This window comes from Octopus sinensis, linkage group LG30 (genome assembly GCF_006345805.1).
Source record: "Octopus sinensis linkage group LG30, ASM634580v1, whole genome shotgun sequence".
In the NCBI taxonomy this organism is placed as follows: Eukaryota; Metazoa; Mollusca; class Cephalopoda; order Octopoda; family Octopodidae; genus Octopus; species Octopus sinensis.
This window is the reverse complement of record NC_043026.1, coordinates 14,909,281-14,929,280: the sequence shown is the minus strand read 5'-3', so window position 1 is coordinate 14,929,280 and position 20,000 is coordinate 14,909,281. Positions and strand designations below refer to the sequence as shown.

The 20,000-nt window shown below is 39.1% G+C and overlaps 1 protein-coding gene across 1 annotated transcript in view; it reads right to left on the bottom strand.

Annotated features, from left to right (window-relative positions):
• Positions 1-20,000, bottom strand: part of LOC115226510 (myosin-11) — a 59,863-nt gene that overhangs the window by 37,900 nt on the left and 1,963 nt on the right. The window contains exons 3-12 of the mRNA XM_029797505.2: positions 15,661-15,841; positions 13,445-13,531; positions 12,634-12,678; positions 11,554-11,637; positions 9,963-10,273; positions 8,699-8,781; positions 7,517-7,599; positions 5,323-5,523; positions 3,377-3,443; positions 1,677-1,783 (exon numbers count right to left, since the gene is read on the bottom strand). Of these exons, the coding sequence (XP_029653365.2) occupies positions 1,677-1,783; positions 3,377-3,443; positions 5,323-5,523; positions 7,517-7,599; positions 8,699-8,781; positions 9,963-10,273; positions 11,554-11,637; positions 12,634-12,678; positions 13,445-13,531; positions 15,661-15,841 (1,249 nt within the window). The remainder of the gene's footprint in view (positions 1-1,676; positions 1,784-3,376; positions 3,444-5,322; positions 5,524-7,516; positions 7,600-8,698; positions 8,782-9,962; positions 10,274-11,553; positions 11,638-12,633; positions 12,679-13,444; positions 13,532-15,660; positions 15,842-20,000) is intronic.

Below are 20,000 nucleotides of genomic sequence, written 5' to 3'. Positions count from 1 at the left end.
CGCTTTAAAGGGTTCAGTAGAACAAGTCCGTCCCCTGACACATTTTTTTAAAAACTTCATTCTTATTTTATCAAAGTATTTTTATTGAACTGCTAAGTCAGGACCATGTGTAAACACACCAACACCGGTTGTGAGAAAGTGGTGGGGGAAGGGACACACACACACACACACACACACACACACATATATTTTCTATATAAATGATGTGAAGATACATGGCTTAGTGGTTAAGATGTTTGCCCAGCAATCATAATGTCACGAGTTCAATTCCTGGCAATGCGTTGTGTCCTGGAGCAAGATACTTTACTTCACCTTGCTCCAGTCCACTCAGCTGACAAAAATGTGTTGGCCTTTTCACATTCTGTCTCATAAAATATCTCTCTGATAACTACATTAAAGGTACACATGGACGTAGGAGTCGCTGTGTGCTATGTAGCTTGCTTACCAACCACATGGTTCCGGGTTCAGGCCCACTGCGTGGCACCTTGCACAAGTGTCCTCTATTAGCCTCGGGCCGACCAAAGCCTTGGTGTGGATTTGGTAGACGGAAACTGAAAGAAGCCTGTCGTATATATATATATATATATATATATATATATATATATATATATAATATATTATATATATATGTATGTATATATATATATGTAATATATATGTATATATATATATATATATAATTATATATATATATATATATATAGGTAATATATAATATATATGTATGTATATATATGTATATATATTATATATATGTATGTATATATATATGATATATATATATATATATATATATGTATATATATATACATATGTATATATATATATATATACATATGTATATATATGTATATATATATATATATATATATATACCTATGTATATATATATGTAGTATATATATATAATCTATATATATATATATATATTATATATATATTATATTGTATATATATATGTATGTGTATGTGTATGTGTTTGTGTGTCTGTGTTTGTCCCCCCAACATCGCTTGACAACCGATGCTGGTGGTTTTTATATATTCTTTTGTTTCTTGTAAATTTGTCTTACAGCTGTTTCTGAGCGAACCAAGAATGGTTATTGGAAACAGCTGTAAGGCAAATTTACTACAATAAAAGAATATGGAATTATGTAATGACCTTGATTCATACCTGGTCTTTCATTTATATACAAGAAAGACAAAGCACAGGTGTCACTGTGTGGTAAGAAGCTTGCATCCAAACCACATGGTCCTGGGCAAGTGTCTTCTACTATAGCCCCAGTCTGAGTAAAGACATGTAGGTGGATTTGGTAGACAGAAACTGGAAAAAGCCTGTCATGTATGTGTGTGTGTGTGTGTGTGTGTATGCTCCCATTAGATAACAGTGGTCTTGGTTTAAATAGCATGAAACCACTATGACATCTTGGAAACCAGCTGATGAGAAAGTCACTGCGAATGTTCCTTACACACACACACACACACACACACACCTATGTGTGTTTGTATTTCTGCTTCTAGTCAATTCAGCAAAAGAGAGTGATAAAAACAAATGATTAAGCTCTGAGGTCAATTGATTTGGTTGAAAATTCTTCAAAGATTGTGCCCCGATTCTCTCATTGGTCACAGAGACACACAGACACAGGAAGAGATAGAAAGAGACAGACAGACAGACTGACCATCATGGCTTCGATGCTGTTGCTGTGTTCCTGCTGCAAACATTCAACTTCTTCCTGGTGCACAGACTGCAGTTTCTCTAGCTGGCTCTGGTGGTCTGTGTGGGCAGCTGAAGAGATAGAAATGTAGTGGGGATGCAAGTACTGTAGTAGTAGAAGTAGTAGTAGTGATTGATGGTGGTGTATGTATGTCACTGTTCAGTTTTATTTCAAGATTTCTGGCCAATAGAGAAAGAACCGGTTTCTAACTTAGATCCAAGGCTCCTTCATTGGCATTTCAACATCAACAACAGAGGGTCTGCACCAGGCTCCAGTCTGATCTGGCAGTGCTTCTACAGCCTGATGCCCTTCCTAATGCCCTAACCCTAACCCTAACCCTAACCCAGCACAAAATCGAACTGCATCTCATCTAAGCAGACTTCCTCCCTAATGAGATGGACTGGCTGAAGCCAATACTGCCTGACTGGCCCTCGTGCCGGTGGCACATAAAAAGCACCCACTACACTCTGAGTGGTTGTGGTTGGCGTTAGAAAAAGGCATCCAGCTGTAGAAACTTTGCCAGACCAGACTGGACCCTGGTGCAGCCTTCTGGTTTGCCAGCCCTCAGTCAAACCATCTAACCCATGCCAGCATGGAAGGTGGACATTTAACAATGACGATAATGATATATATTTATTATTATTATTTTTTTTTTTTATTATTATTTTTTTTTTTATTTATTATAATTATTATTTATAATTATTTTATTATTATTATTTTATTATTTTTGCAATTTACTTAATCTTTACATTTTATTGTTATTTTAAATTTAACTTTTCTATTATATGTAATTTTCTAGATGGTGTAATTTAATTATTCATTTTGAATTGATAAAAGGTGGGTTTTTTTCTAATATTTTATATATACATATATATATATATATATATATATATACACACATGACAGGCTTCTTTCAGTTTCCATCTACAAAATCCAGTCACAAGGCTTTGGTTGGTCTGAGGCTATAGTAGAAGACACTTGCCCAAGGTGCTATGCAACAGGACTGAACCTGGGACTATGTGGTTCGTAAGCAAGCTACTTACCACACAGCCACTCCTGCACCTAAATAGTAATGATTCTTCAATTTGTGTCAGAATGTAGATTTCGTAAAGGAGGGGGAGGAGAGAGGAAGAGAAGGGCGAGGAGAGAAAGATAGGCGAGGTGGTGTGGGTGGGGACTGAAGGAAAACTGCTACAAAGAATGTAGAAGAATGATAGCACAGGAGTGGCTGTGTGGTAAGTAGCTTGCTTACCAACCACATGGTTCCGGGTTCAGTCCCACTGTGTGGAACCTTGGGCAAGTGTCTTCTGCTATAGCCCCGGGCCAACCAATGCCTTGTGAGTGGATTTGGTAGACGGAAACTGAAAGAAGCCTGTCATATATATGTATATATATATATATATATATATATGTGTATGTGTGTGTATATGTTTGTGTGTCTGTGTTTGTCCCCCTAGCATTGCTTGACAACCGATGCTGGTGTGTTTACATGCCCGTCACTTAGCGGTTCGGCAAAATAGACCGATAGAATAAGTACTGGGCTTACAAAGAATAAGTCCCGGGGTCGAGTTGCTCAACTAAAGGCGGTGCTCCAGCATGGCCACAGTCAAATGACTGAAAAGAGTAAATGTGTATGCAGAGGAATGGTCGTAGGAGTTTCTCACCTGTTAAAGCTTCTTCATAACTCAATTGTTTTGTCTGAATCTTCTCAGATAGATCTAACATGGAGTCCTGAAACGAGTGAGAGGCAAAATAATAACAACAGCAACAATAATAATAATATAATAATGTTTGTGCCTTTGTTTGTTGTTTCCACCATTGTTTGACAACCGATGTTGGTTTGTTTGTGTTCTTGTAACTAAGCTGTTCGGTAGAAGAGTCAGAGAGAATAAGCACCAGGCTTACAGGGAATAAATCCAGGGGTTGATTTCTTTGGCAAAAAGGTGGTGCTCCAGTATGGCCACCGTCAAATGACTAAAACAAGTAAAAGAATAAAAGAAAACCAGAAGAACATTCCATACCTATTTCTTTATTACCCACAAGGGGTTAAACACAGAGGGGACAAACAAGGACAGATAAACGGATTAAGTCAATTACATCGACCACAGTGTGTAACTGGTACTTAATTTATCGACCCCGAAAGGATGAAAGGCAAAGTCTACCTCGGCGGAATTTGAACTCAGAACGTAATCGCAGACGAAATACCGCTAGGCATTTCGCCTGGCATGCTAACATTTCTGCCAGCTCGCCACCTTAATTCCATACCACTAAACCAAGATAGATAGATAGAATAATAATCTTACATATTAAAACTGAAAATGTCTCTGTGTGTGTGTGTATCAGTATGTCCTCATTTTGCATCAAAACAGCTTGACCGATTTTTCTTAAACTTCACACACACATTATTTATATATCTGGGGAGGTTTTAAGTATAAATTAATTTAGAAAAAATGTTTGGGTAAACGGCAGGAGGAATAACATTTGGGCGCAGTTGAACAGCGGGCGTAATTACTTTTCAGGTTCCAAGGGAAATAACCCATTGCCTCTGTCATAAATTATTTTTAAGCTTCCAAGGGAAATAACCCATTGCCTCCGTCAAATTATTTTTAAGCTTCCAAGGGAAATAACCCATTGCCTCCATCAATAATTATTTTTAAGCTTCCAAGGGAAAATAACCCATTGCCTTCGTCGTAAATTATTTTTAAGCTTCCAAGGGAAATAACCCATTGCTTCCGTCATAAAATAATTTTAAACTTCCAAGGGAAATAACCCCTCGCCTCCTACGTAAATTATTTGGAAAAAATGAAATTAAGGATACTTATTTCTTCGTACTTGAACTATTTTGGTTATTTTCTCAGTTTATACAGTACAAGGCTTAAACAAGTAAATAGTATTCTCCTAAACAATAGATCCACTTATTTCAGTTGGTGGCTTATTCACAAATATACCAACACTAGCTTCGCTGAGGGTAATATTCTCTGGGAACGCACAAAAGCATTTTTCAGTGCCAACACCATAGCCACCACTACCACCATCACCACAACCACTACAACCACAACCACTAGAACTACCACCTCAACCACTGCCACACTACAAGCACCAACACCACAATGATCACCACCTCCACCAAAAGCCCCACCAGCACCAACACTACAACCACCACCATAACATCCACCTCCACCACAACCACTACCACCACCACCAACACCATAACCACCATAACATCCACCTCCACCACAACCACCACCATCACCACCACCACCACCACCAGCACCAGCACCACTACCAGCAGCACCACCACTACCACCAACACCACTACCAGCAGCACCACCACTACCACCAACACCATAACCACCATAACATCCACCTCCACCACAACCACTACCATCACCACCACCACCACCACCACCACCACTACCAGCAGCAGCACCACCATAACCACCACTACCACCAACACCATAACCACCACCTCCAGCACAACCACCACCACCACCACCACCACCACCATCACCACCATCACCACCATAACCAAAGCCCAACTATTTCAGAAATAGTCAGAAACGACAAGCAAAGAAACAGAAGAATGCCGATGACAAGTTCCTCAACTCACCTTGTTTTCCTGCAGCAATGAATGGATGGAGCGAGAAGAAGCTATACTGTTGTTGTTGTTGTTGTTGCTGTTGGTCTCATTGTTAAAACAGCTGTTGGTCAGTTTAGAGCAGAGATGAGAGACGGTCTGTTTAAGGTCACTCATAAGTCGGTCCTTCTGGACAATTTGTTCCTGCAGCTCTTTCGTTCTTCCCTCACTCTCCTGAGAAAGTAACAATACAGAAAAGTAGATACACACATTACATACATAACATACATACATATATATATATATATTATATATATATATATATATATATATATATATATATATACATACATATATATACATACATCATATAATTAAGGGCTAAAGAGGGTTATTCTAAAGCCAAATACATGTTTTATCCACTTATAATCCGCTTGTTACAGGAAAATTGAAACTGAAAACGGAAACTAACCTTTAGAAAATTTAAATTTCGTTATCTCTATATTGAATCAATTTCGGACTTAATCATATAAAAAAAGATATATTCCTTCTTCAGTAGAAATTTCGATGGGATATAAATAAAATACTCACGTATGATCATGGAAAAAGCACAGCTAAAACACATAACTACACTTGAGTACATCATTTATATCTAAAATAAAAATTCTTTGGTCAGCCTCAGAAAACAACGTCCAGACCTTTCGCCGCTACAAATTGTAATGGTTACCAGTCCTCCTGTAGCAAGCATCGAGTTTACTACTAAGCAATATAGGATGAAGTCCCTTACTCTACAGCCAAGGAATTCATCAGGAAGCGTGGGCAGTATACTGCCCACGCTTCCTGATGAATTCCTTGGCTGTAGAGTAAGGGACTTCATCCTATATTGCTTAGTAGTAAACTCGATGCTTGCTACAGGAGGACTGGTAACCATTACAATTTGTAGCGGCGAAAGGTCTGGACGTTGTTTTCTGAGGCTGACCCAAGAATTTTTATTTTTAGATATAAATGATGTACTCAAGTGTAGTTATGTTTTTAGCTTGTGCTTTTTCCATGATCATACGTTGAGTATTTTATTTATATCCCATCGAAATTTCTACTGAAGAAGGAATATATCTTTTTTATATGATTAAGTCCGAAATTGATCAATATAGAGATAACGAAATTTAAATTTTCTAAAGGTTAGTTGCCCGTTTTCAGTTTCAATTTCCTGTAACAAGCGGATTATAAGTGGATAAAACAGTGTATTTGGCTTTAGAATAACCCTCTTTAGCCCTTAATTATATGATGTTATTGCAACCGTAACGGTTTTTTTTTAAATATACTGCCCACGCTTCCTGATGAATTCCTTGGCTGTAGAGTAAGGGACTTCATCCTATATTGCTTAGTATATATAATATATATATATATACATATATATATATATATAATATACATACATATATATATATATACATATATATATACATATATATGTATATATATACGTATATATATATATATATATATATATACATACATATATATATAACGGGAAGGTTTACGAAAATAAAATAAACAAAAGACGAAGGCAGGTGGAGTACAAACAAACAAATGTATTAGTATGGCGCTCAGGAATAGAAATTGAACAAGTCTTTTACGTTTCGAGCCTACGCTCTTCGACAGAAAGATACACAGAAAAAAACAAGGAAAGAAAAAAATGCATGTAGGAGCTAACGATCTATCATGGCGTTCTGACTTCGGGCATATATATACATATATATACATATATATATACATACATATATGTTCACTTTTTGGGATCCTTTTTGGGATCTCATCACTGCTATCATTGACCCATCCTTATATAATATGGGGTTGCCATGTATCACCTCCATATCTACACAACCATGCCTGTCCATCCTTCATACTTTAGCACCAGGCATAAAGTCACTTTCCCTCCCTCAAATTCCCTCCTATTCAGTCAAATGGGCTTTTTCCCTTTTCCTTTCTTGTCCTGCAAGTGACTTGGCAACCTCACTGATGCTGGTGCCACATAAAAAGCACCCAATACAATCTGCAAAGTGGTTGGCATTAGGAAGAGAATCCAGTTGTAAAAGCCACACCAAAGCTGTCTTTGGAGCACAAGGATGTCCCCTAGCTCATTGTACGCTTGTACCCTGCTGGACTGTCCAACCCTTGCCAGCATGGAAAATAGACATGACAGACAAACAGAAAGACAGACACTGACCAACTGAATCCTCTGACACTCCATATCCTTGTTCTCAAGTTGAATCATCAAGTCATCCAGGTTTCTCTGCTTCATTTCTTGATCTGTAATAAAAACAGAAAATGTATATGTTATACATACATATATATATATATATATATATATTATATATATATACACACAAATATGAGAGAGAATCCACTATGTGGACGCTCTTATGCTAGAGATAGAACCGCAAAGGGACTCAACCACTAAGAATTGTTCTCAAGAAAAAATTTAGCACACTAAGAACATAAGCGAGTGGGACAAATGAAAAATAACAAAAATATATTCTTAGTGGTTGAGTCCCTTCGCGGATCTATCTCTAGCGTAAGAGCGTCCACATAGTGGATTCTCTCTCATATTTGTGTATTAATAATATTTACTGAATCTCAGTCTTTTATGCGCTAGACCACTGGTGTTTAAATTGGTGTTATTAAATTAATATCCAATTTTTTCACCCCCATTTTGACTTCATATATATATATATATATATATATATATATTACATACATATCTTACTCTTTTTCTCTTTTACTTGTTTCAGTCATTTGACTGTGGCCCTGCTGGAGCACCACCTTTCAGTCAAGCAAATCGACCCCAGGACTTATTCTTTGTAAGCCTAGTACTTATTCTATTGGTCTCTTTTGTCGAACCGCTAAGTTACGGGGAGGTAAACACACCAGCATCGGTTGTCAAGCAATGTTGGGGGGACAAACACAGACACACATACATACATATATATATATATATACATATATGCGACGGGCTTCTTTCAGTTTCCGTCTACCAAATCCACTCACAAGGCTTTGGTCAACCCGAGACTATAGTAGAAGACACTTGCCCAAGGTGCCACGCAGTGGGACTGAACCCAGAACCACGTGCTCGGTAAGCAAGCTACTTACCACACAGACACTCCTATGAATATATAGGACAGAATAAGTACTGGGCTTACAAAAGAATAAGTCCCGGGGTTGAGTTGCTCGACTAAAGGCAGTGCTCCAGCATGGCTGCAGTCAAATGACTGAAACAAGTAAAAGAGTAAAGAGAGAACATCAGTAGTGGGGTCCCAGATGGAGGGCTACGGCCCTTTGGCTCGAACTAGTAAAGGAGCAAAAACAGTAAACAGAGAGAGAGAGAGAGAGAGGAAGTTAGAGAAGTTACCAGAAGTCAGTTGTTTGATTCTGTATTGGAGAGATGAAATATCCTTGGTTTGCTGGGAAGGCTTTCCAACTTTCTTTCGGTTCCTGGAAATTGGTGACAAGGAAAAGAGGAATTTATATAAAGTAATATGCTGCAAACATCATCGTCATCATCACCACCACCACCACCACCCACCCCATCACCACAGCTATGATAGTGCCCCACTCCATCATTATCACCCTACCATCGACTTAATCCCTTTGTCCTTGTTTGTCCCCTCTATGTTTAGCCCCTTGTGGGCAATAAAGAAAAATAATACTGATAATAAATGCCCTGATGCAGTCCCAGGCAGTGGCTCCCATGGCTTCTGATCTTAACTGATTGGAAGTGTTATCATGTACATTGTTTTGTCTTGGTATAAAAGATGGGCTACAGCAAATATTCTGCTCAATACCACAGATTTGCTTGTCAGTTGTTTGACCGTAACCAGTTGAGCATGTCCCTTAGTGGCTGACGATATGTACATCTCTGATCACGAGCAGAAGTAGTGGGGGAGCATCATAACCATGTGTTGACAGGAATTCTTTGGGGTTTTAATTATTCACCTCTGGAAACATGGGTGTTTCTTTCAACATCCTTAAACAACCCTTATTCAGGGACCTTTTGAGTGGGATGGGCTACTCGACCAGAAGAAAATTCTATCTGGGCCCCACCTGCAAGGTCATGCGCTGTTTGTCTTGATATGAGATCACAAAGTCATGCACATATGGTTGTGATGCATGTGCCTAGTGTACCCTTATCAGACAGGTAGTCATGATGGGTATATTGGGCTTCGTATATTTGTACCGCAGTGTTTCTTTGATGGCATGCACTGCTCTCTCACTCAATAATAATAATAATAATAATAATAATAATAATACTAATAATGATAATAATAATAATAATAATAATATTAATACTAATAATGAATACTACTACTAATAATAATAATATACTAATAATAATAATAATAGTAATAATAATAATATTAATAATAATAAAATAATATAATTTTCTACTAAAGGCACAAGGCCTGAAATTTTGGGTGAGGGGACATCAACCCTAGTGTTCAAATGGTACTTAATTAATCGAACCCCAAAAGAACAAAAGGCAAAGTTGACCTTGGTAGAATTTCAATTTGGGATGTAGCAATGGGCAAAATACCACTGAGCATACCTACCATCCAGCATACCACCCAGTCCTGTCACCCCTCCCACTGCACACCACACACCATCCTCTTACTCACCTCGTCTTCTTGCCACCACCACCACCACCACCGGTTGCTGCATCGTTTAAAGCTCCGGCACGCATCACAAGATGTCTCACCATTTTCCGTTTGATGTCAGCCAGGCGCCGTGACAGAGAGACGTGGTGCTCTTGGGTGATGGTCACGTTGTCGATTAGGTCACAGCTCACTACCGCCTTCTCTCTGCCTTCCACTTCCTCCACCCCCACTTCGAACTCTGCCTCTTCCTCATCCTCATCCTCTTCCTCCTCCCCCTCTTCCTCCTCCTCTAGCAATGGGGACCATATTTGTTGGTTTTGATTGGTGAAGAACTTTAGAGTGGAATGTTGATGTGTAGTGGTGTTGGTGGTGGTGTTGATGACGGAATGGTGGGGTAGGAGTAGTGGTGGTTGTGTTGGTAATGATGGGGTGGGTGGTAGTGTTGGTGGTGGTGGTGGTAGTGTTGATGATGGAATGGTGGGGTAGGAGTAGTGGTGGTTGTGTTGGTAATGATGGGGTGGGTGGCAGTGATGGCGATGGTAGTGTTGGTGGTGGTGCAATGCAATGCCATGCAGGGAGGCATGTGATGTGTCAGAGTGAGTTGGTTGGTTGCCGAGGAGGACGAAGACGAGGAGAGACAAGTCAAAGTAGGGGACAAATGAAATCCATAAAAGAAAATGAAACAAAGAACATCATCATCATCATCATCATCATCAGTATTATTATTATTATTAGTAGTAGTAGTAGTAGTAGTAGTAATATAGTAGTAGTAGTAGTAGTAGTAGTAGTAGTAGTAGTAGTAATATTATTATTATTATTATTATTATTATTAGTAGTAGTAGTAGTAGTAATATTATTATTATTATTATTAGTAGTAGTAGTAGTAGTAGTAGTATTAGTAATATTATTAGTATTATTATTATTATTATTATTATTAGTAGTAGTAGTAGTAGTAGTAGTAGTAGTAGTAGTATTATTAGTAGTAGTAGTAGTATTAGTAATATTATTAGTATTATTATTATTATTATTAGTAGTAGTAGTAGTAGTAGTAGTAATATTATTAGTATTATTATTATTATTATTAGTAGTAGTAGTAGTAGTAGTAATATTATTAGTATTATTATTATTATTATTATTAGTAGTAGTAGTAGTAGTAGTAGTAGTAATATTATTAGTATTATTATTATGGGATTTTATGATTCAGCGTGACCATGGATTAGAGAATAGGAAGCGAGATGTGGTGTTAATTGAGAAAGAAAACAAACGAAGCTGGATGATAGATAGATCATGCCCAGCTGACAACAAGGTATGCGATAAGGAAGAAAGAAAAGTCGATAAATATGACAGGTTAGCTTGGGACGTTGAACAGTTGTGGTTGATGAAAAAGGTGGTAGTAGTACCAATAATTGTCAGAGTCCTGGAAAGAGTAAAAAATTTTTACTCTCTGGGTCCACTAACCTGCGATGGCCCCAGCCCCAACAAGCAAAAACCTGAAGCAGCAGCAGTGGCAGCTGAGTACCAGAGGACCAATTAGTGGTGATAAGGGGAAGAATGAACAGCCTTGAGATTGAACTTTTGTTGGGGAGAGTTAAAGGACAGGTGTAGTACGTACCTCTTGAAGCTCACCAAGGAGTCGATACTTCTGGTTACACAATTCGGAATAACCAACGAGGAACACCGTTACTTGTTTTTGATACTGTGAGACAGAAGAGAGAGAATAAAGCACATTGTATAGTGTGTGTGTGTATATATATATATATATATATATATATATATTAGTGTAGCTCATTCAACGGTGGTGCCCCAGCATGGCCGTGGCCTTCGGGCTGCAACATTTTTATGGATTTCTTTTTTTTTTAAGGATATATATATATATATACGCAGGAGTGGCTGTGTGGTAAGTAGCTTGTTTACCAACCACATGGTTCCGGGTTCAGTCCCACTGCGTGGCACCTTGGACAAGTGTCTTCTACTATAGCCTCGGGTTGACCAAAGCCTTGTGAGTGGATTTGGTAGACGGAAACTGAAAGAAGCCTGTCGTATATATGTATATATATATATGCGTGTGTGTGTTTGTGTGTCTGTGTTTGTCCCCCTAGCATTGCTTGACAACCAATGCTGGTGTGTTTATGTCCCCATTACTTAGCAGTTCGGCAAAAGAGACCAATAGAATAAGTACCGGGCTTACAAAAGAATAAGTCCCGGGGTCGAGTTGCTCGATTAAAGGCGGTGCTCCAGCATGGCCGCAGTCAAATGACTGAAACAAGTAAAAGAGTAAAAGAGAGTAAATAGTATGTATATATATATATATATATATATATATATATGTATGTATATATATATAAAATTTTTATCTAATATAGGATAAAATTATTCTAAAAAAATTTTATCAATGGCCAGCAAATTAAAAAATACCTTTCAAGGTTCAATTTATAAACAACTTATAAACAAGAGCAGAACAAAAAAATTCTAATGCCCCAAAATGCTGAAAATAGACAAATTGTCAATAACCATATCATTTAACACTCTCCTTTCAACTTTTCCTATAAGGAAGGCCTCTCTCTGAGACATCAGATTCCTCCACCCCCATCACCACAATATCCCTGTACTTTCTTTTAGCGATTTCATTATATACCTATACACACACACACACGTGCAGGTGTTTAATAAGCTTTCAACATAGAATTCTCACCTGTTGTTTCTTCACCTGGTCTCTCAGGATTTGTTCCAACTGCTTCTGTATCAGAAAAATACATACATATACATCTGGGGCACTTGATACAATAAGTTTGTTATACATACATATGCGTGTGTGCATGTGTGTGTATACACACGCACACATGCATATATCTATACGTATGTATATATATATATATATGTATATAAACAGTAAGAAATGATTATGAACTTTTCTATTGCACTTTTTATAATATATTTGATAAGGTTCGTTTTTTCAAGAACCGAAACATGTAAAATTCATAAGAAAATTAAAATTTATCTAATATAGTGGCGTTTTCAAACTTCTTTTTTACAAATATATACCCACTCGTATACGATCTACTCTTATTATAAATATATATATATATATATTAGATATATATATATATTTAAAATATTAACTAAATAACTATCAACAAATATAGTTATTAAGGACTAAAATTTATGCTATCAATAAATGTATAGACATGAAACCTAACTTTAAAAAAACTCGTATAACTATTAACAATCTATAAATCTCTTTGGCTAAGTAAAGTCTTACAAATAAACGTAGAGTTAAAATTAGAGTTAAACGTAGAGTTAATAATTATATACATAACTTCGATAACTAAATCATTATATAACAATCAGTGTTCATATAGAATACAAACTTATACAATAAGACTTATTAAAATATTTTAAATTTTAAAATTTAAAAATCTTAAATAGAAATATATACTTAGCTTTGCAAGGTTTCATCACCAACACTAAATTCCTTCATTCACCACCATAAAGCAAATACTCACGATATCTGTGATACACTTGAAGCTTGGAACATCAGCATCTTCCAAACACTGTACATCCTTTTGATTCTGCAGATATGCTCCATAGATCTGTGTATGGAGAGAAAACCGGCATCACGGTGGTTGTTTAACCCTGGTCAGTTTTAATCTGAGACATTTATGAAAAATTACTTCCAGTATTGTAAGACATCCTCAACAAACATTCACAAAGAATTTCAAGGTGCAGGCGTGGGTGTTCGGTAAGAAGCTTGCTTCCCAATCACATGGTTCTGGGTTCAGTCCCACTGCGTGGCACCTTTGGCAAGTGTCTTCAACTATAGCCTCAGACAAACCAAAGCCGTGTGAGTGGATTTGGTAGACAGAAATTGAAAGAATCCCATCATATATATATATATATATATATATATATATATATATATATATATATATGTAATCAAAAAAGGGTAATAACATAGATTACTACCAGTGGCCCAGCACAAAGGACGAATTAGTCATTAGACAAAATATTATTCATATAGAAAAATATTATTCATATAGAAATATAATTAAGGGCTCCTAAATAAGGATGCCAAGTGCTGGGGACACAAAAAAGGGATAAATTTATCGAGAGTGAAAATCAAAAACATTTACCATTAACGATACATCCCGGACAGATCAGTTTCTACCTCTTTCAAGCAAAATTAATTATCTTTCACCCTATATCTGTAATGATTATACATACATATATATATATATATAACGAGAAACTCAGAGTAACAGATTTTGTTGAATTTTCTGCTGCTTAAAATAAAGTATATATATATATATATATATATATATATATATAATATATATATATATGTATGTATAATCATTACAGATATAGGGTGGAAGATAATTAATTCAATAAAATCAACAAATTTCACCTAGTAGTATTTCGGTATGGAAAAAGGACCATATTCGGTAAAAACTTATATAATTATAACAATAAGGGTTTGCAACAAGTTGCATGACGACATACCGAAAAATTTTAGAAATAGCAGCCAAAGGACTACTATTTCTTTTTACTACAAAAATATGTCTCCACAGACAACAATATTTGCAACTCACATATGGCAAAAAAAGAAGAAAAATAATGAAATCAACCGGAATATTATGTTGATAAAGGAAATGAATCTAACGATTCTAATCCAGAAACGTGCGTCCATAATTAACCGAGGACTGTTTGATTTCATTATTTTTCTTCTTTTTTTGCCAAATGCTGGTGTGTTTATGTCCCTGTGACTTAGCAGTTCGGCAAAACAGACTGATAGAATAAGTACTAGGCTTACAAAGAATAAGTCCTGGGGTCGATTTGCTCGACTAAAGGCGGTGCTCCAGCTTGGCCACAGTCAAATGACTGAAACAAGTAAAAGAGTTAAAGAATATTGCTGTAGATAAGATAATGTTGTGTCCACTGCGACCCATGCTGCACAAAAGACTGCAGCGCCATATTTACAAGAGGCATATTTTGCTACAAGTGCAGCATGAAATGCAATTTGCTGCACATTATGCTCATCTGGACCAATTATTATTTTAACAATTTGTTTTGTAATTCCCACTTAAATTTGATTTCGTCAAATATTACACACACACACACTACCATCACGACAACTGACCCCATTACTCATCACTCACATTACTCATCACTCACATTACTCATCACTCACATTACTCATCACTCACATACTCATCACTCGTCACTCACATTACTCGTCACTCGTCACTCACAGAACACGTCACAAATATTACACACACACACACACATACTACCATCACGACCAGTGACCCCCATTACTCATCACTCATCACTCACAGAACACGTCACTCACATTACTCGTCACTCACATTACTCGTCATGCACATTACGCACATCTGGTCCAATTATTGTTTTAACAATTTGTTTTGTAATTCCCACCTAAATTTGATTTCATCAAATATTACACACACACACACACTACCACCACGACAACTGACCCCATTACTCGTTACTCACATTACTTGTCACTCACATTACTCGTCACTCACATTACTCGTCACTCACATTACTCGTCACGCACATTACGCACATCTGGTCCAATTATTGTTTTAATTTGTTTTGTAATTCCCACCTAAATTTGATTTCATCAAATATTACACACACACACACACACACACTACCATCACGACAACTGACCCCCACCCCATCATTCATCACTCACATTATCCACCCTCTTCATAATTTTGCCAATCTCTTCCCTCGTCTCGTTTACTCGTCTTTTCAAAATTGCATCCGATGTTTTCTTCAGCAGCTCCTCCACCGGTGCTTCTGACTGCTTCCGAAGACAGCAGCTGCAGAGCAGATCATTAGAGGCAAGATTCAGTACAGTCTTCTCAGCTGACCTATTGAGAGAGAAAGAAAGAAAAGTAAGAGAATAATAATTTCTACTGTAGGCACAAGGCCTGAAATTTGGGGGGAGGGAGGGGGGCAGTTGATTAAATTGACCTCAGTATGCAGCTGGTACTTAATTTATCAGGCGGCGAGCTGGCAGAATCGTTAGAATGCCCGGCGAAATGCATAGCTGTATTTCGACTGCCGTTACGTTCTGAGTTCAAATTCCGCCAAGGTCGACTTTGCCTTTCGTCCTTTTGGGGGTCGATTAAATAAAGTACCAGTTACGCACTGGGGTCGATATAATCGACTTGATCCGTTTGTCTGTCCTTGCTTGTCCTCTCTGTGTTTAGCCCCTTGTGGGTTATAAAGAAATAGGTACTTAATTTATCGACCCCCAAAAGGATGGAAGGCAAAGTCAACCTTGGTGGAATTTGAACTCAGAATGTAACGGCAGATGAAATAAGAAAGGTGAGAGAATAATGAAGGTAGAGCAACAAAATTTATATTCGGAAGGCAATGGTTCCAGTGCCAAGTGAAGAGTGCCCTTGCCAGCACCACATAAAGACCCTCAGTGCTTGCACTATGTATGGAGCGCTTCGGCTAGGACCATGTAAAATGTTCCCACGCTGGGGCCAAGTCAAAAACACCCAGTGCACTTTGTAAAGTGGTTGGCATTAGGAAGGGCATCCAGCTGTAGGAGTAGTGCCAAAACAGATGAATGGGGCCTGGTGTGGCCCTGCAGCTTGTCAACACCTGCCGAAGCATACCAAGCACTCTGAGAGTGTAGTGAGTGATTTTTACATGCCTCTGTGAGGCCCAACATTCGAAGGTCGTGTTTCGCCACCTCACTCCATGTCTTCCTGGGTCTTCCTCTTCAACAAGTTCCCCCTACTGCTACATTGTGACACTTTTTCACACAGCTGTCCTCATCCATACGTAACACATGACCACACCTGTGCAGTCGTCTCTCTTGCACACCACACCTGATGCTTCTTAATTCCAACTTTTCTCTCAAGGTACTTACACTGTCGAGTATGCACACTGACATTACACATCCATCGGATCATACTGGCTTCATTTCTTTCAAGCCTATGCATGTCCTCAGCAGTCATGGCCCATGTTTCACTGACATGTAGCATAGGTATTCACACACATGCGTCATACAGTCTACCCTTTACTCTGAGCTGGTCTCAAGAATTTGTCTTATGAAGAAAGGCTGAAGACGCTCGATCTTTATTCTCTAGAGAAACGACGATGCCATGGTGATCTCATTCTCACTCACAACATCACAAGCGGAAAGTGCAACCTCTCGAAAGAGCTGTTCTTCACTCCTGCTCCAGAGCGTCGGCTGTGGGGTCATTCCGAAAAGCTCTATCTGCGACGATTTCATCTCAATCAAAGGAGAGGGGCTTTCTCCATCCGGATTGCGGGTCCGTGGAATAAGCTGCCGGACAAGATGGTGAAGATGCCGATGACCGCTAGGTTCAAAGTCTCCCTTGACCACAAGTGGCCTGAACTCTTTACATGAACACCACCCTGTACATAACTCCATGAACCCCTACATGGCCTTGCTTTTTGCTTTTTGAGCCAAAAAAATTAACTAACTAACTAACTAACTGAGCAAGAGGCCCTTTGTCACCAGCAGAGGTAGGAGCTCTGTGAACTTTGCCCAGGCTATTCTTATTCTAGCAGCTACATATTCAGCATGCCCACCTCCGCTACTGACTTGGTCCCCTAGGTAACAGAAGCTATCAACTACTTCTAGTTTTTCTCCTTGGAATGTGGCAGAAGGTGTTCTCTGCACATTTTCAGTGTTTATAGCACCTAAGCACTTGCCACATACAAAAACTATCTTCCCCGTTAGCCTTCCTTTGATATTGCTGCATCTCTTATGTGTCCATAGCTTACACTGGGTACATCTTATGGAGTTTCTACCTTTGCCTTTTCTACAGATTGAGCACGGCCATCTACCTGAAGGGATTTGTGTTTTGTCTGCCTTCCTATTTATTAAGACTTTGGTTTTCGCTAAGGCCCTTTGATTCTAGAACTTGCTTCCACACCTGAAACTTCTCTAGTCCAGGTAGTCATTCAGCAATTAGAGCAAGGTTATCAGCATAGAGGAGCTCCCAGGGACATCCTGTCTTGAATTCCACCATCAGTGACTGGAGGACTATGATGAATAAGAGGGAGCTGAGGACTGATCCTTGGTGGACCCCCACCCCTACCTGGAATTCTTAACTATACATGTTGCCAACCCTCACCTTACTGACAGCATCCTTGTACATGGCTTGTACAGCCCTCACTAACCTCTCATCTATCCCTAGTTTCTGCATTGGTCACCAGATAAGGGATTGGTAGACCCTGTCAAAGGCTGTCTCCATGTCAATGAAAGCCAGGTACACACATGCATACATAAATATATGCATACACATACATAGGAGCAGGAGTGGCTGTGTGGTAAGTAGTTTGTTTACCAACCACATGGTTCCGGGTTCAGTCCCACTGCGTGGCACCTTGGGCAAGTGTCTTCTACTATAGCCTCGGGCCGACCAAAGCCTTGTGAGTGGATTTGGTAGACGGAAACTGAAAGAAGTCCGTCGTATATATGTATATATATATATAAGCATGTGTGTTTGTGTGTCTGTGTTTGTCCCCCTAGCATTGCTTGACAACCGATGCTGGTGTGTTTATGTCCCCGTTACTTAGCGGTTCAGCAAAAAGAGACCGATAGAATAAGTACTGGGCTTACAAAGAATAAGTCCCGGGGTCGATTTGCTCGATTAAAGGTGGTGCTCCAGCATGGCAACAGTCAAATGACTGAAATAGTAAAAGAGTAAAAGAGAGAGATACATGGGCAATCCAAGAAGATGGCCCATGTCTTGAAATTCAAGGGTTACTGAAATAATACTGACCCCTCATTATCCAATCCTGTCAAACCACAAGATGAGAGTATCTCAGAGTCACTGAAAATGGACATGAGTGCATGCACTCCAAGGACCTTGGTCTTGCTGGTGGTGACCACATTTAAGTCTAGTGACCTGAGGTAAATTGAATAAAGGACTTTATTTCCTGACTCTGCACATTTACACACCAAACTCTAAGAACAGCCCATGGAGGGTGGTCCCTAAAACCTCAGTCTTTGAGGAAACTAATTGAATCCTTTCCTGCAATGTTTGTTGTTTGTTCCTTCTCGAGCCATGCCTGGCTCATAAGGGCCAGTTTCCCGGTTTCTTGGCGTATAAGTTCCCCACCTGGACGGGCCGCAAGTCCGTCACAGGTGAGCTGCAAGATGCAGGAGGAAAGAGTGAGAGAAAGTTGTGGCAAAAGAGTCAGCAGAAGTTTCGCCATTACCTTCTGCCGGAGCCGCGTGGAGCTTAGGTGTTTTCGCTCATAAACACACACATCGCCCGGTCTGAGATTCAAACCCGTGATCCCTCGACCGTGAGTCCGCTGCTCTAACCACTAGGCCATGTGCCTCCACCCAGAAAACTTGGGAAGGTTATCATTTATGTACATGGTCAGTTCCTTCATATCATAGGAAATTTCCCTCATTATTTCAGTGGAATGCCTGGCTCGTAAGGGCCGGTTTCCCAGTTTCTTGGCGTATAGGTTCCCCACCTGGACGGGCCGCAAGTCCGTCACAGGTGAGCTGCAAGATGCAGGAGGAAAGAGTGAGAGAAAGTTGTGGCAAAAGAGTCAGCAGAAGTTTCGCCATTACTTTCTGCCGGAACCGCGTGGGACTTAGGTGTTTTGCCCTTCTTGTCATCTTGGCAGCCTTCCAAGTGGCCCTTTTCTGGTGAGTACCCCTTCCATTGATTACCAGAAGGGTTTCAATGTCATCATCATCATCATCATAATCATTTAACGTCCATTGTCCATGCTGGCATGGGTTGGACAGTTAGACCAGGGCTGGCAAGGCTGGAAGGCCGCACCAGATACCAGTCTGATTTGGCATGGATTTCTTCAACTTGATGCCCTTCCTAATGCCAACCACTGCAAGAGTGTTATGCTTTTATGTGCCACTGGGATGGGTGCCATTTGTGGGACCCCACTTTCTGCCACAAGTGTGATTTTACTTGGCTTGAAGGGTCTCCTTCCCAGACACGACATAATGCCTATGGTCTTGGTCATTTGTCATTGCCTCTGTGGAGCTTAGGTGTTACACAC